Below are 27548 nucleotides of genomic sequence, written 5' to 3'. Positions count from 1 at the left end.
CCTACCTCCTCCTGAGCTTCCCTGCGCCCATGTCTCTACTCCCTCCTTCCAATACAAGAATTTACCCTTTTCATATCATCCCTCACCTGTCTCCCAGGCTCCGTGTCCAAAACCACGCCTCCCTCCCTCCTAGGATCTGCATTTAGATGCTTTCCTTACTAGGTAGTTAAACCTTGTTTCCCTTACTTTTTGATTTTTCCAGACATGGTTTCTCAGAGTAACAGCCCTTGCTGTCCTGGAACTCACTCCGTAGAGCAGGCTAGCCTCAAACTCACAGAGATCCACCTGCCTCTGCCTCCCGATTAATCTCTGCTGGGATTAAAGGCGTGCGCCACCATCGCCACCCAGCTTCCCTTACCTTTTTTGTCGCCCAGAGGCCTAGGCTTGGTTCTGCCAATCCTGTCACACTGCTGCTACAACAGTGTCTGCACACTGCAGGTGCCCAGTGAACACTCTTAAGACTTCATCCATTAAAGAAGTAAAATGTTTTTAAAAAGACATTACTTTTCACATTTAAATCCTCAGAAAAGGTAAGAACACAACAGTTTACCACATTGTAGTGCCTCGAGATTCAGAAAAAGGGAGCAGAAAGTCAGAATTGGATATAGAATTCAGATTTTTTTTCTTTCAGACACATTTTTATACAACTTTCAACATTTATACTTTTAAACAAAATAAGCAAAAAATACACTGAGTGCTAAAAAATCAAAACAGAAGTAATACAATTTTAATTTCAATATTTAAAAATACAGAAATTAGGAAGTAAGAATTCTAAGTACAACTTTAAGCAAGTCACTTGTCTTCCTCTATAATAATAATATAAGCTACTTAAAGACTTACAAATTCAGAGTAAAACAGAAACAAAATAAATACTGTACACTTTCCCTGCCTGCAGGCAAAAGATGGGAAATACTGTTCTGAATAAAAACAAACGCTCTTAAAGCTTCGGCATCCCACTCCCAGCCACACCCCATTCCATTGTCACACAGTGTGTTTCTGTAGTCAAAGGACACATGTGCACACACACTGACTGCCTACACACAGATGAGACACTACTCTGCACACACCCCAAACAAGAAGAGTAACAGTCACCAGGGACCATGGACATAAAAACCAGTAAGGAAAGTCAGGCTAGCAAAACATTACTACAAAACTAGTAAGTACCATAGCCAACAACTGTCCTCTTTTCAAATTTCACAGAGTTAAAACCCCTAAACCAATACTACCCCTCCCCATCACCACCCTCCAACACCCCAAAAGAAAACTTGCTGAAACACTGGCAAAGTTAGATGTTTCACAATAAATGTGAAAGTTCATACTATATAATCTCTTAAAATGAACCTTTTCATCCTTTCCACAGCATGAAACTGTTATGGCTTAATTATATTAAAAGTAGAAAAGTCTTTCCCAAAGGAAATACAGTCTGCAAAGATGCACATGCATTTCCTCTCAGTGCTATTTCCTACTCAACAACTGCATGACTTGCCTGTGCAGTCAAGAGCTGTCTGTGGAAAAACCGAGGTTACAGCATTGATTCGGTCTAACCATAAACTGTAAGGCCCTTAGTTTGGTTTAGGTTTCTTTTGCAAGATAAAATAACCTTGGGTTTCACTTAGCAAGTTACACCTCAGGTCCCTGACTACATTGTGTAAGTTATATGCATGCTTTGTGAAAATAAAATGTTACTTATGAATCTTAAGAGGAAAAAAATATTCTAGGCAAGCAAGCAACTCTACATTTAATGCTGGCATTTCTTACCAAACAAAATCCACCAAAGAAATATAAGCATATGTCTTGGTTATTTTATTCCTGCAAAACAGTATATATTCTAGCACTTATGATAATTGTTTTGGTAAAAAATATGGAGGGAAAATAACTGATTATTTCGAAAAAGAAAAAAAAACTTGTTGAAAACAAACCTTTTATGATTAAGTTACATTTATGACTGCTTTCTGTAATGAAAAGTGAATCTAGAGTATCACAGGTCTTGCATAGGTAAACTACTTGGAGGTCAAGGGCTACGTGGTAGCCAGGGTTTCATTAATGAATAGTGCAGAACAGGTAAATTTGTTGGAAGAATCATTGGATACATCCTTTACAAGGTTTTAAACAAAAAGTGTAATGTCCCAGTTAAGACAAAACCTTGAGAAACTAGAAGGACACCTAGTGTGAAGGGGAACCTAATAAGGGCTTCTCCAATGAGTGTTATTTGCTTCTCCCCCGTAAAGAGGGGAGACTGATTACAGAATAATTAAACCATGGTAGTGATATGCCAGCTGCTTTGGAAATAGACACTTGCTTTTTAAAAAAATGTTTATATCTTAAAAAATATTTATAGAAAGGGTATCAAATATTTATTTCACTTACAGCATGAAAGCAAAGTAAGGGAAAGGTTAGTAGTAAGGCTACAGTAGGAAGGTTAATCACTCTCAACAGCAATTTAGGAGTACACTAATTCTTTTTTCTGTCTAGCTTCAAGAACATATATGGACAGCATCCACAAACAAGCAGAGGCTACAGTGCCACAGAACAGGGTCTATGTAAGGAAACAAGGGATCAGAAATCCCAAAGCCACCATGTATCCCTAGGAAAACCTGTCCTATTTCAGTTGGTCACCCTTTTTGACCAGCTTTCCCTAGACAAGAGATACAATGCTTAGTTTTTTGAGACTGCATTGGATAAAAGTCTAGGGTACCAGGACCAGTCTGAAAGCTTTAGCTCCTCTTGCTCTCTTCGTGGTGCTAGGGATAAAACCTAAGGCCTTACACATATGAAAGGCCAAGACCTTCTCTCCTACACAGGGAGCAATTAGTTTAATATATAATAGGAAAGATGAATTCTTGAAAGATAATTAGATTTGCATTATGAAGTTTCTTATTTCTCCATGTGGAAACTAAAAATGCACATTTGCTGTGATAGTTCTTTCTAGCAGCAGTACACTAGGCCACACCATGATTCCCACCAGCTCTCAGGGAGTGTCTCGCCACTGCAGAGCATCTTCTGAAGCAAGCCAACACTCATTTTTGTTGAACACTTCCAGCTGAGTTCGCCTTTCTACACTACTCTCTAGTGTACTAACAGTACCTATAGGCTGTTAGTACCTGTCTTTGTGGAGTTCTTTTTCCTAGTCACCTTATTTTTGCCCTAGTCCAAATCTGGAGAACAGTACTATACTAATTTCTCTTTGAAAAAAACGGAAAGCTAGCTTTTCTGTTGTGCTAAATAATCACTGACTTGATGAAAGCTCTCATTCTTCTTTCCACAAACCAGCTCACTTCTTTTTCTTTCACTTCAAGCATAAAGCCTGATTCTAATTCAGCACCTTGTTTGGAATTTTTCAGGTTTTTAGGTAGCATGCTCTGAGCATTGAGTAGATATCAAGTAAGTATGATGGTTAGAAGCAGTTTTCATTTACAGATTTCTCTAAAGGTGCACTCAGCATCAGATCTAACTTAGTAATTAGCTGACATAATAGCTGAAGAATGCTGGCTAGTCTTCACTGAGTATCATTTATTTTTATCCAAACTTACAAATAAGAAAACTAGGACTTAGAAATAAAACTCAGAATAATATACTGACTCGAGATTGCTCAGTTGACATAAATGGCAGAGCATGGACCAAAATGCAGGACTTTTGCTTCCTTCTAAGTTGTACCACACCCTTATATTACCAACAGAAATGACTAACTTGTGGAATTGTTCTTAAATGTTAAAGGAGAGGGGTCTTTTTGTATTTTAACACTTCTACAGTGGTACATCTCAGTTGAAACTAACGAAGTGAGACTTTTCTTCTGTTCTGTTCTCTTTACAAATGGGTCACCTTCTGCTCAAGTTTGCTTGGAAGTGAAAACAATACTGCTAACATCCTGGAGAAGACAAACGTTCACAGGCAAACAAAAAATGAAACTGAGATTCCTCTACAGTGCTAACTAGTTCTGGGCACACAGTAGATGTCTGATAAATACCTGCTGATCTCATTTGAATAAATACACTAAAATACATTGAAAAGGATTAATTAGGATTAGTAAAACACAGAATAGTATTCAACTAGTATTTAAGTATTAAGCTAAGTAGTAAACTAGTGATATAGATGGACTTGTCTCCTCTGATTTTGTGGTTTCAGTAGATGGTTCAATTTTGTGTGCTTCAAAAATGAACTGTATTTATGAATTTCAATGTATTCCAAAGATTCTGAACTACTAAGCTGCCAGTTTTGTATTAATCATTCACCAGTACTGGAGAGCATGATATTATATAATGTGAATTACAGTACAGTAGATTCCAGGTTAAGGGTCACTTAGTTGAATTAAAACAGGATCACTACTGTTATTAAAGCTGCATATGTTGAATCATTAGTTCTCAATTTTACAATTTTATTTGCTTATAACTAACTAAATGCTATCACTGCGGTCTTCTTACTTAAGCTGTAGTATATTGCTTATAAATGAGACTACCTATCACTGTTGAACCCAGCTCCTATTAACAGTCACACCTCAAAGTCCAGCCATTTCTATGAGATAAAAGGACACATCACAGTTGGGGAATATATAAGAGGTTTGACTAGAAAAGTCACTGTCTATGTGGCTCAATTTTTATCAACTCACAAAAAGATATATGGATTCTTTCTTAGTGGCTATATTAACTTGCTAAAAATTTTGTAATTTAGTCAGTTGTGGGTTAAAATGTTCAAAAATGAATCCACAGTACTTTTACTTAAAAATTCCAAATACTGGCAACTCAAAATTAGTGTTTTATCAGCCTAAAGACACAGGGTGGATACTGGCCACAATTTTAATTCATAAAAATAAATTTTTAATTTTTATTACCAAAAAAAGTAGTTAAAATTCTTGAGTTATAAAAAAAATCCAAATCATTATAATTGGAAAAAGAAATCATCTATCTTATTTCTTAATCTAAATAAAAATGTGTATTCTAACAATAAAACAGAAAACAAAGACATCACAGTGATAGATTGTGGGAAGGCGAGGAGGGCCAGTCAATCTAGAGTTTTGCACCTTGAGATACGACCACTAGCTGGACTGCTTTCCTCTCTTCACTGGTTATGGCATAGTGTAAGCAAGGGCTAGGGAAGCTTCTACAGACACTGAATTCCATACAAAATCCTTCTTCCTCACACCCAAAATAAGATCGAAACCTTGGTCTGGACAATCTGGACCAAAAAAGGTGAACTCATAACTTCCTTATACCATGAAATACTGTAAAAGATGCAGAGTAAGAAATATTTTTCTTTGGAAATACATGTTTTGAATGCAACTATAAAAGATAATGGTACACTATTCTTTTCTTACAACTTAATGCTTAGTGCAGAAGGGAAAGTCCAACTACCTTGCTGAGTGAAAATGACAAAATTCATTAAACAGCCATATTTCTCCCTAAAAATAAATTTCATGTTATTTGCTTATATTGTCTTTGTAGGAATTTGTAAATTATGATACCATCAGACCCCCAGTATCAATTTACTTTTATGCCATGGGGAGAAAATAGGGAGACTAAAAACTATTATAAGCAACTGAAAACTTGCATTTAGTAAAAGTTGCATATAAAGGAGATAAATGATTATCTTAATAAAGTTTAACCAGACACTTAACCTCCATATGCTACTAGCCAAGACAGATGGAAGAAACTGCAAAAAGCACCCATTTTACTCCAAATCTGTATTGAAATAATTCAGAAAATCTCACACACACACACACACACACACACACACACACACACACACACACCCCTATTCCAACATGCTTGCTTCTATACATCTTAATATAGTATAGTCCTATTGTATTACGGCTTTTATGCAGATTTGAACATCCTAAATCAAATTGTATTTCTAAAAAAATTATGTCTAGATAATAAAAGCATGGGAAGATATAACCTGTGGTAGATGTTGGCTCTTCCAACACTAGCAGTATGAAGAAGGCCCTCTGTAATTATAAAGGTTTTTGGAAACACTACAAACATGACATTTTAACCAAACTTATACTTTCCCCATTAGGAAAAAGATATTAAAGCTGTTCTCTTTGGGACCCAGATATCATCAGGAGAAATGAAAATGAAACAAGCCTGTTTCTTTACATGTAGAAGAAAACCACAATGTCAAAAGAAATGAGAAATGAGGACTCTTTTATGTGGTTCTTAAACATTGGCTATGAAGGTGTTTCCCTGCAAAGAGAAGAGTCTTGGGTTGTCTCAATTGGGGGAGCGGGGGGTTGCAGTGGAAAGGTGGGGTGTAAGGGAATCAACCTGGATAACAGTATGCACCTTGGATGTTAGCAAAAGCGAAGCTAATAGCTTATAAAAAACACATGAAATATATAAAATAAAATGATTTCATATACATCTTAATTTAAAATAATTAATGCATCAAATCCCTGTTTAAGACTTTAACCTGAATATCAAATTTAAGAGTCCAGACTAGCTACAGTTACTGTGGCTCTTCCCCACATGTAACACATACACTATCAAAAATAATTTAAAAACCTTCACATTCTTAAATCTAAATTAGTGAGATATTTCTCCAGAAATCTTCCAAATAAATAGCTTTAAAAAGAAAGAATTTAAAAGCTGTTAACTTTAAAAAAAAAATCTGTTAAATAAATTATTGATAATTCTTTATCCTACTATTGAAAATAAATCAAGACACTACCAACAACAAAATTAAATTCAAGCCCTGACAAGAGACCCCTTTCCAGTTCAAGGTCTCTTTTTAAGGTTCTACCCTCCTTCTTCCTCTCCCCAACCAGGTCCAAAGGGTTATTGCTGAGTGGGTGTGGCACAGTGAAAATGCAGCCTCAGGTTCCTTCTGTTCTTCGGGCAGTATTACTGTACACACAAACTGCTCCAGGCAGGGCAGTGGAAACGCCAGGCTTCCACACCCCAAGACTGGACTCCAAAGGAAGAGCGCCGCCGCCGCCGCCGCCGCCGCCACCACAGCAGCAGCTGTCACACGAAGAAGCGTGCATGGCCGTTTCTGTTCAGTTTAAGGATCTTCCCAAGACGTTGTTTGGCTGTTGCCATTCCTTTTTTTGGACGTTTGCCTATAAAACACCAACAACACTGTTAATACAAGAAGTGTATTTGTCATATCATACCAGAAGACTTAAGACCTTAGAAACTCTTCCACTTGATCACACTTTTAAAAGAGAAAGGCCAGCATCCCTCCAAACTGTGCCTCAGCAACAAAGTTTTGTTTTTTTGTTGTTTTGAGACACAGGGTTTCTCTGTGTAGCTTTGCACCTTTCCAGGAACTCACTTGGTAGCCCAGGCTGGCCTTGAACTCACAGAGATCCGCCTGGCTCTGCCTCCCGAGTGCTGGGATTAAAGGCGTGCGCCACCACCGCCCCGGCAGTTTTGTTTGTTTTTAAACAAGATTGCAACTTTGATGCATTCCGCAGGAACCACTGCCCTTCTGTGCCTCAAGTCATGCTCTCCTCTGTTTTCATTGCTGTTCTGTACTTCCCTTAACTCAGCCTAGCAAACTCCTCATCCTTTTTAAGCCTCTACTTCCTCCTGAGCCTCAGAAAGCCACTCCTGTCCCTTAGGATTGGCTTAAGTATCCTCTCATTGTTACTACAGGAGCTCATACCCACTGCTATCATGCTGTTGTCCATAATACAAAAGATGATGAGTATAGAGCAGTAGTTCTCAACCTCTGGGTCACAACCCCTTTGGGGGTCAAATGACCCTTGCATAGGGGTCGCCTAAGACCATCAGAAAACACAGATATTTGCATTACAATTCCTAACAGTGGCAAAATTACAGTTATGAAGTAGTAATGAAAATAATTTTATGGTTGGGGGGGGTCACCACAACATCAGGAACTGTATTAAAGGGTTGAAGCAATTAGGAAGGTTGAGATCCACTGGTATAGAAACTGTACCTACCTGCTACCACTGCCTTTACAGAGTCACAAATATACCTAACCTGCTAATATATGAAAGTTACCTTTTGTTGCCTGGTTGCTGATAGGTGGTGGGTTTGATGCAGGTCTCTTGGTGGGGTGAAGGGGCACTGAAAAGGAAGTTTCACCAACAGGCCTTTCTGGGCTTAGATTGCCATTTCTTATCTGGCATGGCCCTGAAACCAAGCTGGGATTCAGCATGTACTTTCCATTTTGAATGCTTGCGTTACTGCTGTCCACACAATGCCTGCTTTGTGCCTTCTGACTGATTTCTGAAGAGCTTTCCTTTTTGATGTATTTCTGGCTTCTACTTAAGTCCTAAAGAAGGAAAGAAAAAAAATGTAGCTGCATTTTTTTCATATTTCAGATAAATGACATATTTAAGCTCTCTGCATTAGCAAAATCATCAAAGATGAGGAAATAAACTACTCAATTTTGGTTTTATCCCCCTTCTACATTATGTTTCATGTATGTGTGTGTGTGTGTGTGTGTGTGTGTGTGTGTGTGTGTGTGTGTGTGTGTGTGTGTGTACACATGCCTGCTCAAACATCAGGATGTATGTGTAGGGGCCAGAGAACAACTTGTGGGAATTGTTTCTCTCCTTCCATCATGTGGGTACCAGGTATCAAGCTCAGGCCATCAGTCTTAGTGGCAAGTGCTCTTCACCAGGGCTTGACAGTACCTACCCTTCATGATGGTCAATTCGGTCCATAACAGACCCCAGGGTTTGGAAGTTTAGTTCTTATTACTGCAGTAAGTAGTATCAAACACCAGAAGTGCTGCCTACTATCCTAGAATTGGGAGGAAAACTGAAATAGAAGCAATAGACCCACAGTTTCCTTGGCTCATCATGGTTCTCACTGCAATGTGATACCTTTTAGAGTTCTCTTTCCACCATGTGGGTCCCAGGAATACCCAAGCCATTAGGCCTGATATCAGGCACCTTTAACAGCTGAGCTATCCTGCTGCCCTCCCCATATTACCTCTTTTCAAACATAGCTAGTGTAAGGTTCATTTCTACTATATTTGTTTGCTAGAAAAATTCCAAGATCCAGGCTCAAGCCTGATTTTTCTTTTAACTAGAAGTCCTCTTTGAATCTCTTACAATAATTGAGTCAATTTTTAAGGGAAAAAAAGTTACTGGTAAGTCTTGAAATTAACTGAGAGATCATGACCACATCAAAAGAGAAAGGAACTAAATAGACACATGGAGTTTTAAAGAGAAAAGCAAAAACAATATTGAACATCCTAAATCTCTTCTTCATATTTCCACTTTGGAATATACCTGAGGATTAAATCTGGAAGTTCTGTCAAACTGTTTAGTCCAAGAAGAAGTCCTCAAATCTTGATCTGCAGTCTTGTCATGGTATCCTTAAAAGAAGTTCTGATTAAGTTATGTTTGCACAAACTTATCTTAAAACTAGCCCAGTGCTTACAACTGAAAGCAAATGTATGCTGACATTTCATTTATACATTCACATACCTTTTCTTTCACTATATTCCTTAAAACAAACAAAAACCCACAGTTAGCAGCTCACAACCAAATTTGCTATTTCTTTCAATTTTCTTGAAACTGTCTTTAGATGATAGGTTGTGTGCTAGACGCCAGAAGACCTACAGTTGAGTACTATGGCCATGTGTTGTTGATGTAAACCAAATGCAATACACATGTCTCTAAAATGACATATTTTCATCAGGACAAAGGTATGTATTTTCCTGAATTAAGGGACCAAACAGATTATGGGAAGGCAAAAATGGAGCAGAGAAAGACAGGCAAACCCAGATTTAAATTCTTGAGTTCTTCCAAATACCAGTGCAACTTTAGATAAGCTATTTAACCTTTCCAAGGTTCAGTTTGCTCTTATGCAATATGCAAAGATTTGGGGTTGATCCTGGGTTCAAATTCCAACAGATTTGAATAATACCTATTCGACTGTGTGCAAGTTAAATTAACCTCATCAAATCATATTTCCTTTTCATGTAAAATGGAGGTCAAGGTCCTAGTGCATACATGACCCTATTTATGAACTGAACACAATTACTACATGTCCTTTTGTCAATCCTACGATTTTTGGGAAATCATCTTTTGTTCCTCTGAAAGCACAGGGAAGAAACACTAGGTGGCATTACTGACATGCTGTGTCTGCTCTTTTCCTACTATTTCCTTTTCAAAGAGTTTGAGAAAGCATAGCCTCAGTCAGAAAGAAACTATTCAAAACTAGTTTCTCCTCTCCTAAAAGGAAAATGGACTGATTCTGCAGATCATTTAGAACACCAAACATTCCTTCCGCTCTGGGAGCTCTTATAGTTGTAGACAGGTAAACAAGACTATCTTTGTAAGAGCAATGACAGAAGTTCGCACAATTCTCGGCCCCGTATCACTTACAGTTTAATGAACTGTTGTGTGTAGGTACACATGTGCCACAGCATGCGTGTGGAGGTCAGAGGGCAGCTTGTAGAGTTGGTTCTTTCCTTCGACCACGTGGGTTCTGGGGGTCACACTCGGGTCATCCATCACCCACTGAGCCATCCTGCTGACCTATACTCTGAGTGCGTATGCTTGTATCTTACATGACTAAAGTATGTCTTAATGGTAAACAGTCCTTATTCATATAATCTCTAACTTCAACTAGGATCACAGCACTTTAAATTGGGAGTCATATATTACTTTTCAGAGATTGATGTTTGTGTTTCTTACCAAATTCCACTGGCTTATCACAGCGATGCAACTGCCTAAACGCAGGGTTACTGCTGTGGCAGCCACTGGGATCCTGGAGAGAGTTCTTCTCACCACTGCAGTCTGTGCTTTGCATCTGCCTTTGTAAACACGTGGAATAGTGCAACCCTGCCATAGACAGCATGCCCTGAATAGCTTCTTCCTCTGTGCTCGTCGAGGTAGGACATTCCCTAGGAGCAGGTGATCCAAAAACACAACAGTGTATTTTTTCTGATAAAATATTCAGTAAAACCTAAAAACCAAATGGTGTTTTCATAGCATTTACATCACAATATAAAACAACAACCACCATCCACAAGCATACCTTTTAATTGGAATTTCATTTCTAGATGGCTTCTGGCCCTTTTGAAGGAGGTTCCTCACTATATCAGATTCCTCCTTAAAGTTTGATATTACTTCATGTTTCTTTTCATCACCTGAACTTTCAGAATCTTCAGTGGCAAAATTAATTTTCTGAAATAATAAATCATTAAATGGAAACAAAGCTAAAAAGAAATTGACCAAGGCTGTACAGACTAACTGAAGTTTACCTGTTTAGAAGTTAGAATCTTACTTATCATAAAATTACTTCTGTTTTACGTCAAAATCTAAAACTTTCTAGTAACTATAGTAATAACCTACTGCCTGAATACAAAACACACTTACACGCTTTAAGGTAAAATAAAATATAACCCGTCAGAACATAAACCACATGAGCGCTTAGTGTAAGCAGCAGAATGTCTGCTGCCACCCTTCCCAGAACCTAACAAAGACTCGTAAGAATGTGCCCAGTCACAGGACGGTGTGTACACACAGTACACCACAGCCCAGAGACAAGCTTTCCTCTCCCAGGTGTTTATCACCCTAAACCTCGGGGTTCTACCCATACCAGTGCAGTGCAATCAGGTCCAGAGTCTTCTGAATCAGAAACATCAGAGTATTCTGAGGTTCTATTCCTGAGTTCTGATTTCACACTTGTAAAAATTCCTGAAAAAGAATTCAAAAAGAGAAAGGACAAGAAACAGTCATTCAAACTTTGGGGCAAGTTGAAAAAAATGATCTCTAACTTAACAGTTTCAAGATGTCTTTCCATCTCCCAACAATATCTCTCCTTTCTCACTGTTTTTATTTCCCAGTCTTTCTCTCTCTAATTGACCAAGATACCCATTGACTGAAGTATGTCATTAAAACATTTGTGGTATTTCTTTCTTCCCAGGGGGAAAAAAAAAAAAGCTGTAAAATTAAAATGAACTACAAGCTGCTTCTGACTTTCCCTGCATTTCCTCTCTAGAGAACAAAAAGGCAGCTCTCAAAGCTCACTGCATTCACGGACTCTGGGTTCAAGTAGTTTATAATCCGGGCTCTTAGCACTGCCTTTCTCTTCCACAAGCACCGCTGCATAGCAACTGTCCCATCAGTTCTCAGTGATACACTCACTGCCTTGCTCTGACATGTGAACAAAGGCAGAGTTACCAACCACAGAGGACCAGACTTACTGGGAACTAGTGGAAACATATTCAAAATGAATCCAATAATATTCGTTATGCAGAACACTTACTCATCAAAAAATACTGATTTTAATTACTTTTTAGATGGACCGGTATATGCTGTTCTTGAAAACTGTTCAGGAATTAAGATTTATTCAAAGAAGAAAGACTTTTAAGGAGAAGGTGGTATTACTACAGTGTCTGATATTCCTATTATTACTTTCCTTGGTGATAATCAATAAACACCAGTAGAAGCTTCCTAGTCAATCAAATAGCACCACACTACTTGGATTTCCATTAGCTGCAGATCAGCCAACCAGATGTCTCTTAATTATGAGAACCAAAGACATATTCACTGTGAAATGAAGTTAAACTTGAAACTCGTTTTGGGGAGTAGAGGCCATAAAGCATATGAACTTTTAAAAGACTTTAAAAAACCCTTCACTGGTAATCTGTCCCTGGCATTCACATTCAGAACTTTCCTAATCGATGAACTACCCAAAAATACTTTGGATTTTCCAACAGTATTATAAACACAAATACTTTTAATCCTACAACAGTTCAAACACCAGCCAGTTCCATATTTGTGAAAGAACAAGAAGCATACTGTTCAGTGGTTTTGGAGAGCCTTCACTTGCTGTCCGCTCCCTTCCTGAGCTCTCTTCTGTCTTGATGTTTGCCTTCTTTGTTGGTTTCTGGTCCTCTTCGTTCTCACTGTCTGCTGTATAAAGACTCCGATCTGCAAACAGCGGCCTCTCATCTCTGTGCCATAGAGAGGAAACGGCCTCAGAAGTCATGCAAAGCCCTGTGTCCCCGCCCTCCATTCACAGAACTGGGGCCCTTTCCCTAATACGGTTGGCTGTGCAAGAATGTAGACAAGGGACTACGTGAACAAAAGGGATCCACTAAAAATGAATCTGATAGCTTGATCTACTGTACGTACTTAATTATTCTTCCATTCGTCAGCAGTAATCGTAGATCATTATCTTTTGCTCTCCATTCAGGTACCGTGGAGGATGGCTGGAGATGTTTGTTGAATTTTCCATTCAGTTTAGAGCTCAATATGTCCTTAAAAGTACAAAGCAGAACTGACTTATTCTCCAGATAGGCCTGTTCAACTGAAAAGACTGCATACTGCCCCTCCTGCCATGGTCCTGCCTTGTAGAGGGATGGGCAGCCATCTAGGCTTAGAGATATCTCAGTGTCCCACAACCAGAGCTCCTCATTCCAACACATTCAGGATTGCTCATCTTTCAGCAGGGCCATTAGCAATAAAATAATTTTCTAACATAAAATGCAAAATCTGCATAAAGCCAATCCAAACAGCCCTTTCTTGCAGATACTAAAGGGCTGGAATCAAATGGCCTTAGGCAGTCTCATGTTCCTTGGCTGTTTCTTCTTGATGAAGTACAGCTGTGGGGCCTTTCCATTCACCCTAACCCTGACCTCATTCCTTCCCACCAAGACTGTCCGCTTCCACACTGTTACCACTAGGCACAAGAGTCACCACTTTATTATTTCATTTTCATAATTTATTTATTATTTTCATAATAAGCTTCCCAAAATAACTATGGGTTAAGTAGGCTTAGAACCGTTTAATCTTAAAACAGCATAATGATACCAAATATAAAACTTACACATAAATAAGGTTGTAATGACTGTAACTTCTTTTAGTATTTTAAGTCAGCAATACATCTATCTTACTTTCAACTATCTGTCAATTCTCTACTTGAGATGTAAAATTATGGATGATGCAAATGTTATCACAAACTCAGTGGCATGGTTTATAAGGTGCCACTACTCCTCACTCTCTTGCCTCTGTCCAGTACACCAGAACTTCTCCAACTTAAACAGATTTATTCTACCAGTCTCCCATTCTGATAGGTGGACTGGTTCTGTTGGCTCAAGGACAGGTTTTCTGTATTTGTACAATTTATTGTATTGGCTGGCTACACGAATTCAAAGCTGTGTTTTCCTTTGACTTCTTTTGTTAGCTAAGTCAAAGTTCAAACAGCAGCCCCTGAAAGGCACTAAGAGCACTTCAGCAAAGCAGCCAGCCTCTACCTCCTTGCTGCCTGCTGTTCTGGGCCCTCAAAACTCTCAAACAAACTTCAGCAACAAAGTATGTTTCCAATGCTGAAGTTTGTTTGAGAAAGGTTTCACTGTGTAGCCCAGGCTGGCCTTAACTTGCAATAATCCTCTTGCCTCAGACTCCCAAATGCTAGGATTACAGGCATGTACCATCATGCCCAGCTTAAAATTGTATTATTTTAATCTATATCCCTATCTTCCAACTTAAATTTTGATAAAACCTACATGAAGGTAGGGACTCAAGTTTGCTTGCTCTGGCATCTTCTTCAGAGCCCAGAAGAATGTATGTATGATATTTGGATAAATGCTTTTTTAGTTGTTTTATTTACTAATAAATATATCAGCAAATGAATGAAATCTAGGTACCCTAACACCACACTTTTGACTAGAAAAACTAAACTTCATGATCTCCCACAGACAAAAATACAAGTCTCTATAAATCTGCAGCAGAAACTAGTCAGATTGCTACATATACTATCTAGCGCTTTTTTGATCCTCATATATACTTGCCTCCTCCCATGGACACATCTCTAATCTTTTGAGGACTTCCCTTGTATGGAGCTCAAGGATGTCTAGGTTAGAAGGAGTTCGAACATGATGATCTCGAAGTTTCCTCATCTTTCGCCGGGAATGATATGGTGAAGATGCTTCATTTGAAGGCCGTGAAACTGGACACACAGTAGAAATTCCCTGAGATTTAACTGGTTTGCCATTTTCTTCCTATAAGAATCAAATTCAGAGCATGTTTTATGGCAAGGCTCCTTATACATATACCTTACCCAACTAAACAATTAAGCATAAAAATACTTTAAAAAACATAAACATCCTATTTAATCATCTAAGACAAAAATCAAATCCTCAGCTTTCCTGAGATCTCTATTCTCTTTTCCTCCACACTTTGTGAACAATACATTTCCTTGTTTTCTTTGGGAAGATTTTGGGGGGTGGGGTGGGGGTGGCTCTGCTTCCCAAGTGCTAGGATCACAAGCATGCACCACCATACCAAACTTCCACCTTAAATTTGTAATGTTAAACTGGAGTTGACATTTTCAGAAATGATACTCCTGTTACTAAACTATCAATTTTGAGTTTATTCTGTTTTGGTTCTACTATGCATGAGACACACATGTGCACATCTATTACGTGTAGTATGTTATATATTTTATATATATTTGATAAGACTTTTGATAGAAAACCCATTTACATGCCATTACTATCACTCTTTAATAATTTTTGATACATCTGAAAATACTTGAAATATTCTATCCATGGACTGTAAACCTAGCATAGTAATCTTTCTTGGAGGTTTGAAGATTTAGCTCAATGGTAGAGAGCACTTGCCTAACAAGCACAGGGTCCTGGGTTCAGTCCCCAGCACCAAGAACAAAAAGACATTAATTTTCTTAGATGTATACTGCTTTCCATTCTTGACATCACGTTGTGACCCTAGCCTGTTACTGCTGAACCATGTTTCCAGCTTCTCTTTCCATTCTACAAACACAGTCCCAATGTAAGATTAGGACTTATGTAAATTACTAGGTGTAAATGTAAATTATCTAATGTAATTACCAGGGGGCCTCCATTCCTCCAGAGAATTTCCTCTTATTTTAAACTACACACTAAGCAAGTTACTTTCCTGAAGAACTACTTTAATGAAAACCCCCTTTTTTCTTTTTTTTTTTTTCTTTTTTTTTGGTTTTTCGAGACAGGGTTTCTCTGTGTAGCTTTGCGCCTTTCCTGGAACTCACTTGGTAGCCCAGGCTGGCCTCGAACTCGCAAAGATCCGCCTGCCTCTGCCTCCCGAGTGCTGGGATTAAAGGCGTGCGCCACCACCGCCCAGCGAAAACCCCCTTTTTTCAATACCAACATCAGCTCTTTAATAATTAAAACACTTTACCACATATATGGGTTTTTATCAAAGGCATTGACTTCTCAAGTTGCTCCACCAGTACTTTTGGCCAAGGGATTCCCTAATATTCTTTCCAACACAGTTTCACTCACTTTACTGTTTTATCCCCTCCTCTAATTACTTCACATACATTCATCTCTAGGTAATTGAAACTACATAGGTCTAAACATCATGACTTCTGCACGAACTTTTGGAGGAACTTAAAGAATTTACAGTAACTGGAACTACCTCTTTGTTATTTTATTACAATGCAATACTCTATATTTCTCTGTAAGACATTAGAAGCTGGGTTGGGGATTTAGCTCAGTGGTAGAGTGCTTGCCTAGCAAGCACAAGGCTCTGGGTTCGGTCCTCAGTTTAAAAAAAAAAAAAAGACATTAGAAGCCTAAAAGCCGTAAAGCTAACTCAGCCCATTCTATTCCTTCACATGTGTAAGTGCTTTCAATATTTACAGCATGGTGGCAGATCCATTCTTCTCAAGAAACAGCAAGCAAACACCTAACTTCTATTCTTACCTCTATTGCTCGAATTACTTTAGAAAGTTCCTTAATAAGATGTCCAGGTCTAACATTGTCTGGAATTTCAAAGGCATGTTCAGATACAAGCTGTATTTGGAGTAATAAAGATAAGAAAAAGAAAGTCACTTAAATATTTAAACCCAATTTACTTTATAAGGTTCTCTATATTTTAAAGACACTGCTGATAATGTTGAGCCATTCTCAAGAGTTTACATACTTGGTGGAATGTCACCTAAGGAGATCCACATTATCAAATAAAATCCTCTTATTTTCAAGTCTAAAATGGATTTGTCTTACAGTGAATGTTATTTATAATGCACTCTAAATCTCAAATCCCACTGTGATTCTAAATACAACTACTAATAAAGAAATTAAGCCTAACATTTAATTCAAAATATATAAGGATTTTTACAGGGAACACTGGTACTAAGTAATCCTTGTTTTTCATGGAAAGTATAATTTGAATAAATTTGAGTTAAAAGTTTAATAATCAAAAGCAAATGAGAAAAAGACACCATTAACAGGAACAAGAAATGAATTGGCAAGTGAGCATATTTGCTAACTACAAACTAATACTACTATTTTTATGTCTATTTACAAATACTACTCTCTGTGTCTAAGAACATTCAATTTTCAGACACATACTAGTTTCCATTTTTGCTTTAGAGCCGACTTGTTTTTAGTATATAACTTGCTGGAACAAATTAGTTAGCAACAAGAACATGGAATAGTGCTAACTCTGTGTTCTGATACTGTTAAGTACACTTGGTAAGCATGAACTCATTTAATCCCCTCAATATCAGGATGACACATACTTCTGGCTGGAGATTCCTCACTTGACATATTTGGGACTAGAGATGTTTCAGAGTTCAGATTGGGGGTGCTCAACTTTTCTAGGTTCTGATGATCACTGCCATATTACAACTGAGAGAACTGAGACACTGACGTTAGGTAATATGTCCAGAATGACACAGCTTACTAGCGGAAATGAGATCTGAGTCTAAATATCTGATTCCAGAATCCAAAGTTTCAACCAGTATACTGAACTGCCTCCTCTCTTTGAACAAATTTACTAAAAATATAGATATGTTTGGAAATACACTATTTCCAATGTCTAATCATACTTGTGATAAAAGTTTACTATGCACAGAAATCATGTAGGATGCTTTTAGGATTAATTCTACTCCAGAGCTATTAAAACCATAATTCTGAGTAAGATGCAGGGACTATTTTTTAGAAGTTCAAGGCAATACTAACACACAATTGAGAAGCAGCCATCCAAAGCCTCTACCAGGAGACAGAGGTACACAATTTCCACAGCTTATGTTTCATCATGTTACACAGCTATTGACTTACTTGGGCTTTTCCTCCTCATACACATGATAAAATCTGACAATGGAAGGCATGTCTTGTCTTTACTGGTGTTTCTATAGCACCTTGCCCTGATAGATTTGTAGCACTAATCCTAAAGTAAAATGGAACATAAAATGGCCTGGACCATAGCCTAGTACTTGTATCCCAGTATCTCCTTTTAAAAATTTATGATGATGATGATGATGAGGGAGAAGGGGTGTGTGTGTGTGTGTGTGTGTGTGTGTGTGTGTGTGTGTGTGTGTGAGAGAGAGAGAGAGAGAGAGAGAGAGAGAGAGAGAGAGAGAGAGAGAGGTGTACACACACCAAAGCACATAAGTGGAGGTCAAAGAACAACTTTGTGGCGTTTCCTTCCACCTCTACACTGGTCCCCAGGATCGAACTGTTCTCAGGCTTACACAGCAGGTGCTTCATAGACATTGAGTTTCTCACTGGCTCTCATTAATAGCACTAATTCCATTAATAGCAAGAATTTTATTTTAAATGGGTATCAGGGATCTGGAAATCATTAGCACACATATATATCATTCATATTATTTATTCTTACATGTGAAGCTCCATGGGGTTGAAGTAAGAGTTCAAACACTTAGTGAAGGAAACATGCATACATCACACACCTTAGTTTTAGGTCTAAGTGCATAAGAATGTGCTGCAGAAGCATAAGGGAAGTAAGAGTAAACACTAACTCCAAATGCAGATTTGGATGAACTCTCAGAAAAAGCCTGAGACAACTGCAACAAATGAACCACAAATTAAAGAGTCTTGTCCCTTCCTTTACGTCCATTTTATATAAACCTACCACGGTGGTAAAAAGCAGAGACTTGCAATCTTAAGAGTCCAACTTTTTATCCTAGCCTTAACAGTTCTCTTGGGAAAGTTACTTAAATGGGAACACCAGCAGCACTCAGGCCCCACACAGTCACTCTGAAGACTAAACAAGGTCACACAGGTAAAGACAAAGCACAGTGCTTGACATGCTAAGAGCTCAACATGGCTTGTTACTCTGTATCAGCATGTCTGTTTTCTAGTCAGTGTCTTAAATATACTTGCATTTTGTTTTTTCAAGAACAAAAGCCAAAGTTCTTTATTCTCTAATCAGAATCAGTACATCTGTATATAATATGTCAGAGTACAAACAGTATGTAAAATACAATTTCCATTCCTTTTACAACTGGCACATGAATGCTGTCCACACAACAAAAGTACTGTTTTCATGATCTTACCCCCCCTCCCCCCCCCCTACACACAAAACAAAATCAGCAAAAACAACTTACTTCTTTTTTCATCCATACTTTTAAAGCAGTATGGAGTGCTTTCACTCCCTGTACTAAGTAAGTTTGAGGCTGGAACCCATCTTCTTTCAGTTCTGTTGGGATGAAGTAAGGGAGAGAAGGAAATTAAAAGTTTACAAAAGGATATCTCAAGTATCAAGTATTAAACTTAACAACACCACAGCACAGGAAATAATCAATTCAAAAGGCAAGAAAGAAAAATAAACAGAACTACATTAAATGTAATAATACAGATAGCTCAGTGGTTAAGAGCACTGACTGCTCTTCCAGAGGTCCTAAGTTCAACTCCCAGGAACCACACGGTGGCTCACAACCATCTGCAATGAGATCTGGTGCCCTCTTCTGGCGTGCAAACATATGCAGACAGAATACTATACACATAATAAATAAATCTTTTTTAAAAAATGTAACGATAGTAAATGCTTATATTAAGCATATAAAAATACAGGAAAGTTTAAAACAGTGGGAAAAAGATGTCAAGTTTTGAAAATAAAGTTCAGATAGCTGTAGTAATATACTATTATTAATAAAGCATCATTTCAATAAGTTCAAAATTTCAATTCACTAGAAAAACATTTAAAATTTGCACACTAACAAGCGTGAAATATAAAAAGCAAGACAAAACACAAAATACAATAAGCAATTGCACAATCACAGTGGGACATTGCTAGCAAAACCAGTAAACACAGAGTGGACTGGAAAAAACAGGGAGCTAATTCAACTCAAGCTGTATAAAATTTGGTTCAACAGTCATAAATAGGATACTGCACCTGGGAATTGCAAAATGCACATTTTTTCAGACATACTCAGCACATCATCTGCATTGCAGGACCATAAAGAGGCGTCAATAAATATACAATGATCTGAATCACTTATATGTTCAAAATGCAATTAAGCTAGAAATCAACAACATAGATAACAGTAACAGAAAACAAATGTTTAGAAATTAAAAATTACAGATGTTAAGAAACATACAAACTAAGATTTTTTTTTTTTAAACCACTGGGACCAGAGAGATAGCCTAGCAGTTAAGAGCACTTGCTACTCTTACACGACTGAGTTTCAGTTCTCTGTACCACATCAGACTGCTTAGAACTACCTCTAACTCCAGGGCCAAGGAATCTGATGCCCTCTTCTGGTCTCTGAGGACACTCGCATGCATGCATACACATTCAGACACATAGACACACATGCAGTGGCAGACTCACAACCCTCCCATACCAAAATAGATAAAATATAATTTTAAAGTCCACATGATAATATCAGTTTGAAAGTATATGAATTATTTTTAAAGATTTCTTTATTTATTATGTACAGTGTTCTGTCTGCACGCATCCCTGCAGGCCAGAAAAGGGCACCAGATCTCATTACAGATGGTAGTGAACCACCATGTGGTTGCTGGGAATTGAACTCAGGGCCTTTGGAAGAGCAGCCAGTGCTCTGTAACCTCTGAGCCATCTCTCCAGCCCTGAAATTATATGAAATTTACAAATAGAAAGTATTAGTTTCACCACCCATGTTTTAAATGGAAATAATACTGGTGAGACTTAAAAAAAAAAAAAGGATCATTGCAAAAGTCAAGACAGTAGTTAACTATAGAAGAGGTGGAAGATGTAACTTAATTATACGGTAGGGATGGTACCAAGATTTTTCTTGCATGAATGTCTATGATAATGGCCAACATATACACATGTGTGTACCTAGTTTAAAGAAGGCTATTACTCAGGTAATGGCTACTCAAACAAAAACAACTTAATTGATGCTTTGAAAAATGCTGGTGTAGCCGGGCGGTGGTGGCGCACGCCTTTAATCCCAGCACTCGGGAGGCAGAGGCAGGAGGATCTCTGTGAGTTCGAGGCTAGCCTGGTCTTCAAAGCGAGTTCCAGGAAAGGCGCAAAAATACACAGAGAAACCCTGTCTCAAAAAACAAAAAAAAGAAAAAAAAAATGCTGGTGTAGCCAGATGGTGGTGGCACATACCTTTAATCCCAGCACTTGGGAGGCAGAGGCAGGCGGATCCCTGTGAATTTGAGGACAGCCTTGTCTACAGAGTGAGTTCCAGGACAGCCACAGTGGCACAGAGAAACCATCTCAAAAAAACAAAACAAACAGAAAAGTCTATTTCAGAGCTGGGATTGTAGCTTAGTGGTAAAACACTTGCCTAGTATGCACAAGGTCCTGGGTTTGACTCTACCATCTCATTGCTATTATTAGGCTGAACCATATGGGAGTTGTCAGTATTTGACCATTATGAAATATGAAAATAGCAATTTTACATGAACCCACCATGGGAATAATAATATACAACAGTATGCTATTTTTTAAAAAGCACTAAAATGAAAAGTACCTAGGAATAAATCTATCAAGATCTGTAAGTGCAAGGTTTTACAAAACTTCAAAAGATATTACAGAAGATGGAAACAAATGCTCCATGATCATTCTTTAGAAAACCCAGTGACAGGCCAGATGTGGTGACACACGCTTTTAATCCCAGCAGTGAGAAGGCAGAGGCAAGCCAATCTCTGTGAGTTCGAGCCAGCCTAGTCTACACAGTAAGTTCCAGGCTAGCCAACGCTACATACTCACCCTATCTAAAAAAAAAAAAAAAAAAGAAAAGTGAGGGGGGGGCTCAATAATGAATGTCTAGACCTCAGTATTTCTGAATTTTTATGTGATATGACAAAATACTAGTTATTTCTAAGAATAAATCAGTGCCATAATTTAATGAGTAACAAATTTCATCTTTCAGATAAATTTCTATTTTATTCTAAAAGGTTAGTGGGCTTCTGAGTGGCAAAGATTTGTAGGGATGTGGGCAGACAGAAACAGACAGAATAAATATGAATTAGTAGAGCTTCATCTAGCTAACCAGATGATATTAACTTGATGTCCCCGAGTCAGAGTAAGAGAAAAGAGGCAAGAAAAAGTACTACCAACCAAGTGTAAAACTTCCAGTCTCTTATCAGGAAGAGTTCAGGAATCAGACTGTGTTTCCAAAACAAAGACATTTATAGATATTTTTTACACATGTGTGATACATCTTCCCGCTGTTTTAGACTTAAACTTGGAAACTATGTTCAAGGGAAAAATCAACAACAAAACCTGGTCACTGAGAAATGGGTGCAACTCTGCAATCCACTTCCATCCCTTCAGCCAAGAACAATACTTGACAGAGTCATGGATTCATACTAAGGACTCATTTCTAGAGCACAGGTTGTTCCTGTTGTATGGTCTTCCTCATCTGGAGAACCTTAACCCATCATACACACACTTCTAAAACGTCACAGCCTCTCTCCTGACACTGCACTGCAAGGATTCATTGTTCTCACCTTCCATTCAAAATAAGGTGGTGTCTTTATAATGTTTTTTGTTTTGTTTTCTATCATTTTGTATGTGTGGGAGCTCAGAGGACAAATGTAGAATTGGTTCTTTCCTTTCACTCCTATGTGGTTCCAGGGTTCAAACTCAGGTGGTCAAACTTACAGCAAGCACCTTAACACTGAGCCGTCTCTGCTGGGCCCCTTTTTTTCTTTGGAAGGAAATGACCCCAGAGTTCTACTCTGTCTCTGTCTCCCTCCCTCCCTCCCTCCCTCTCCTCTCTGACCCCAGAATTTACTCTGTCTCTCTGTCCCTCCCTCCCTCCCTCCCTCTCTCTCTCCTCTCTCTCTCTCTCTCTCTCTCTCTCTCTGTGTGTGTATATACATACACCATACTAAAAATAATCTTTAGGTTGTTACTTTTTTTCATTTCACCTTTTCTTCTTATAAACTATTAAATGGATAAAGAAATAAATGTCTAGACTCTAGACCACTATATATCTCTACATCTGTTTTCCTGAGAGCTAACTGTAATAGTATCATCATCTGGGACTAGACATGGCAAAGCAGTTTAACAGCACTTGCTGTTGTTGCAGAGGACCCAGGTTCAGTTCCCATTACTCACATAGTGGCTGTGGTGGTTTGAATAAAAAGTGGCTCCCATAGGTTCATAAGGAGTGGCGCTATTAGGGGTGTGTTGTGAGCGTGTTTTGTTTTTGTTGGAATGGTGTGGCTTTGTGGAAGGAAGTGTGCCACTGGGAGTGGGCTTTGAAGTTTCCGAAGATTAAGCCAGGCTCAGTCTCTCTCTCTCTCTCTCTCTCTCTCTCTCTCTCTCTCTCTCTCTCTTCTCTCTCTCTCTCTCTCTCTCTCTCTCTCTTCCTGCTGCCTGAAGATCCAGAACTCTCAGCTACCTTTCCAGCACCATGTCTACCTACATGCCGCCATGCTTCCCACCATGACAATAATGGACTAAATTTCTGAAATGTAAACCAGCCCTAATTAAATGTTTTCCTCATAAGAGTTGCTCTGGTCATGATGTCTCTTCACAGCAATAAAAACCCTAACTAGCCGGGTGGTGGTGACTCACACCTTTGATCCCAGCACTTGGGAGGCAGAGGCAGGCGAATCTTTGTGAGTTCAAGGCCAGCCTGGTCTACAGAGCAAGATCCAGGAAAGGCACTAAAGCTACACAGAGAAACCCTGTATCAAAAAACAAAAAAACAAAACAAAAAAAGAAACCCTAACAAAAAGAGTGGCCCACAACTACCTGTAACTCCAGTTCTGAGCAATCTCATGCCCCCTTCTTGTACCAGGTGCACATAGTACACAAACACATACAGACAAACATTCACACACATAAAATTAAAAAAAAATAAATATTTAAAGAGTATCACCATTTGCAAACTAATTAGAAAAACAAGAAATTATATTCTCCCTAGCACAGAGAATGAAAGGGAGAAAATGGATGAAGTTCCATTCAGTCTCCAACTTGACTGCTGAAACATTAAGTCAAAATACAAAAATATCAAAATCTGAAATTGTACCATGTAAAAAAAATCTTCAAGTCTAAATATAAATGAATTCTTTTTTTTTTTTTGTTTTTTTTTTTTGTTTTTGTTTTTTGAGACAGAGTTTCTCTGTGTAGCTTTGCGACTTTCCTGGAACTCTCTCTGTAGTCCAGGCTGGCCTCGAACTCACAGAGATTGGCCTGCCTCTGCCTCCCGAGTGCTGGAATTAAAGGCGTGTGCCACCACCGCCCAGCTATAAATGGATTCTTTAAAACTGTGTGTGTGTGTGTGTGTGTGTGTGTGTGTGTGTGTCCGCCTCACGCCTGCTTATCAATGGGCTATAGTATCCAGCCCTCTTACTTTGAGACAAGGTCTCACCAAGTTTCCCAGGCTGTTCTCGAACTTGTAATCCTCCTGTCATAGCCACTCAAATAGCGGAGTGGAATTATAGGTCTGTGCCACCAGGCCCAGCTAAAAATGTTTTTCTTCAGTTGGGTTTATATGCTAACATGTGAATTAAATGGCTAGCCTAATGGTCATAATGTTGACTGATGGCACAAACATTTAATGATTCAGAACACATAAATCATTCCCCTATTTTCTTTTTCTTTTTTTAAAGTTTATTGAGATAGAGGTCTCACTACATAACCCCAGTGGGCCTGGGACTCATTATGTACACCACTGACCTCAACTCAGATCTGCCTACCTCTGCCTCCTGAGTACTGGGGTTAAAGGCGTGTGCCACCATGCCTATCCCCCACCCCTCTAATTTTTTAAGAACATCTCAGAACAAGTGTTATGTAACAGTCTGTCTAGTGACACAAGCTACATTTTTGAGAGCAAGGCACTAAAATGTGTGCAGGCCACTCACTCACTGAATGAAATGGCTATGTTCCAATAATATGTATATAGTACTTGATGTCTAAGAATACGGAAGGGATAGCTGTAGACTAGATACTCTACCTCAGTGGTTCTCAACCTGTGGGTCATGACCCCTTTGGGGTCACATACCAGATATTTACATTATGATTCATAACAGTAACAAAATTACAGTAAGAAGTAGCAATGAAATAATTTTATGGTTGGGGTCACCACAACAAGAGGCACTGTATTAAAGGGTCACAGCATTAGAAGGTTGAGAATGACTGCTCTAATCGCTAAAAACGATTCTTACAGGGGAAGGGGAAAGAAACACACACTTTTTTAAAAGGGGAAGCCAGACTGGAGAGATGTTAAAGGTAAGAGCATGTATTGTTCTTGCAGAGGACCTGCGTTCTCAGCATGTGTGCCCCCAACCCCCATACATACACGTAATTAAAGTAGAAATAAAATAATTTTAAAAGTGAGGGTGACATCTAGCAAAGGGTCTGCATGAAGGAATTTGCAAACACATCTTACACACAACAGAGTGTACAAATCACTCATTACCTTTCAGGGTTTCCAGCAAACTTTTGGCTACAAACCAGCATATGGCTTCAAAGAAAGGGAATTTGAAAAGATCTGGTGTTTTTAGTCTTTTCTCCATCTCATAACACCTAAATGAAAAAAATTTAAAGAATGGTATTAATATTAGATTTCAAAGTTAAATGAAGGTAATCAACTGAAAATAAACAGGCCATGATATAGATGTTTCCTTAACAACACCATTTTTCAACAACACTGAACTGTGATCTTATGCAGGTTCTGACTTTAATAAATTTGCTAATCTACTTAAGAATTACACTGGGTACTGTAAAAGATCATGTCTTAGGATCTGTATCCTAATTTTAACAAAAGAGGATTCCATGAGGGTTCCACTAATAAAATAGTTTTTAAGATCAGTTCCATGTGTTGGACAATACTGCAACCCCCCATCCACGTTCTCTGAAGGCTCTACCAAGCATTCAAGATCAAGACCATACTTGGTATTAGTCAAGGTATAAAGATGGGGACCACAGTTTGTACAATATTGGTCTCCAGTCAAAGTCTTCCAGAAATAGCTGAGGTACAAAAAGATTACAGCTTATACCTGGTAGACGACACACGACCTACCACAGCTTAGAGCCTGGTCCTCTGTAAGAGCCACCAGCTCCTTTGCTAATCGCAAAGACAAAGCATCCAGGGCTCCCGTGCACATGCAGAGTTGCAAGAGTCACCACTTTTGGGAAATCCCAATGATACACAGCCTCCCAAGGCATTTCCCTTTTCTCAGTCCGCATGCAGTGTCCATCAGGAAGCATGCTGGCCATATGGAATGTGGCTAACCCTAACCCTTTCTAAGTACAGTGAAGGCACAAAGTTAGCACGAAGGCCAGATCTCATCAATAGGAGAATAACTGTCCATCCTTTACCTACAACAAAATTCAAAGGCGTTCTAATAGCAATCCTGACATAAGAATTGTTCCAGCTCTACAGGCTGTACACAAATCTGATTAATTCATTTTCATAACACTAGTTTATAGACTAAGAAAAGCATATACATTTTACAAAATTTTGATGTGGGATGTATCATATTTCATAAGTTATCAATTTACTTTAGATTGGAAAGGATCCTTCAAATAATGTTTTTAAAATATTTTTGTTAAAAAGTTCCTAATCATTCCCCAAGGCCTATATCTCTACAAGATCGAAAAATATTGTAACTTTTTTTATAAGAAATCAGCACAAATGTTCTAATTAATAATAAAAGTTCCTTTCAATATTGATGACACAAACCTGAGCTGCATGCCAATGTTGAGGTTGTGCAGAAAGTTACCCCCAAAAGCCATACAGTCCTGAGAAGTGAGCACAGCATGAATCCACCCTGAAACACACAGATCAATGATGCTTCAATTTCTAAACTAAACAGATGCTATTCTACCTGTGAAGTACATAACTCAAATAACCGACATCACTTTACTTCATATCCCAGCACTAAAGAAGTTAGTGCTTAGTACAACTATCTGACTCATCCACTTAAGTAGTTAGTAAAAGCTAATAACATGCTAGGCTGTGTGCTGAGACTGAGGGGAAAGCACAGATTTGGGGTTGTGACCATCAATACTTCCTTTTTAAAATTAAAACAAACAAAAAAACACCTTTACAATGGAAGATTTTATTCTGAGGCCAGTCAAATCTTGTTTGAATTAGGAAATAACATTTTCCATAATGAATGTAAGATTGGCAGAGCAATCTGCTTCACAAGTGTCATCATGAAAGAATATGCAGGGAAAGATCAGGGAAATCATGTGACACCCTGCTCCAGCAGTAGGAAAGGCAGCTCACCCACATTTAAATGGGTGGGAAACTGGGCCTATGTACATTAAATGCTGATGATTAAATATTTTATTTCCATTAGGGTGTTTTCAAAATGAGAGACATTTCTAAGAGAAGATATCTAACTTTTTAAATGTTAGGAGACTGAACACAAAGACATAAAAATATAAATTCTGCTGGGCATTCATATAG

At 38.4% G+C, this 27548-nt stretch overlaps 1 protein-coding gene across 1 annotated transcript in view; it reads right to left on the bottom strand.

Annotated features, from left to right (window-relative positions):
* Positions 1 to 698: 698 nt before the first annotated feature.
* The window catches only part of Kdm7a (lysine demethylase 7A), a 70541-nt gene continuing 43691 nt past the window's right edge, over positions 699 to 27548 (bottom strand). Inside the window, exons 8-20 of the mRNA XM_028889346.2 lie at positions 26817 to 26904; positions 25551 to 25657; positions 19281 to 19372; positions 16633 to 16722; positions 14719 to 14928; positions 13061 to 13185; positions 12725 to 12879; positions 11520 to 11617; positions 10956 to 11104; positions 10613 to 10821; positions 9200 to 9285; positions 7959 to 8232; positions 699 to 7051 (exon numbers count right to left, since the gene is read on the bottom strand). Coding sequence (XP_028745179.1) covers positions 6957 to 7051; positions 7959 to 8232; positions 9200 to 9285; positions 10613 to 10821; positions 10956 to 11104; positions 11520 to 11617; positions 12725 to 12879; positions 13061 to 13185; positions 14719 to 14928; positions 16633 to 16722; positions 19281 to 19372; positions 25551 to 25657; positions 26817 to 26904 — 1778 coding nt within the window. The 3' untranslated portion in view covers positions 699 to 6956. The remainder of the gene's footprint in view (positions 7052 to 7958; positions 8233 to 9199; positions 9286 to 10612; positions 10822 to 10955; positions 11105 to 11519; positions 11618 to 12724; positions 12880 to 13060; positions 13186 to 14718; positions 14929 to 16632; positions 16723 to 19280; positions 19373 to 25550; positions 25658 to 26816; positions 26905 to 27548) is intronic.

Source organism: Peromyscus leucopus, chromosome 3 (assembly GCF_004664715.2).
Source record: "Peromyscus leucopus breed LL Stock chromosome 3, UCI_PerLeu_2.1, whole genome shotgun sequence".
NCBI classification, from domain to species: Eukaryota; Metazoa; Chordata; class Mammalia; order Rodentia; family Cricetidae; genus Peromyscus; species Peromyscus leucopus.
Note: the sequence above shows the minus strand (reverse complement) of the source record. Positions and strands in the feature narration are given on the sequence as shown.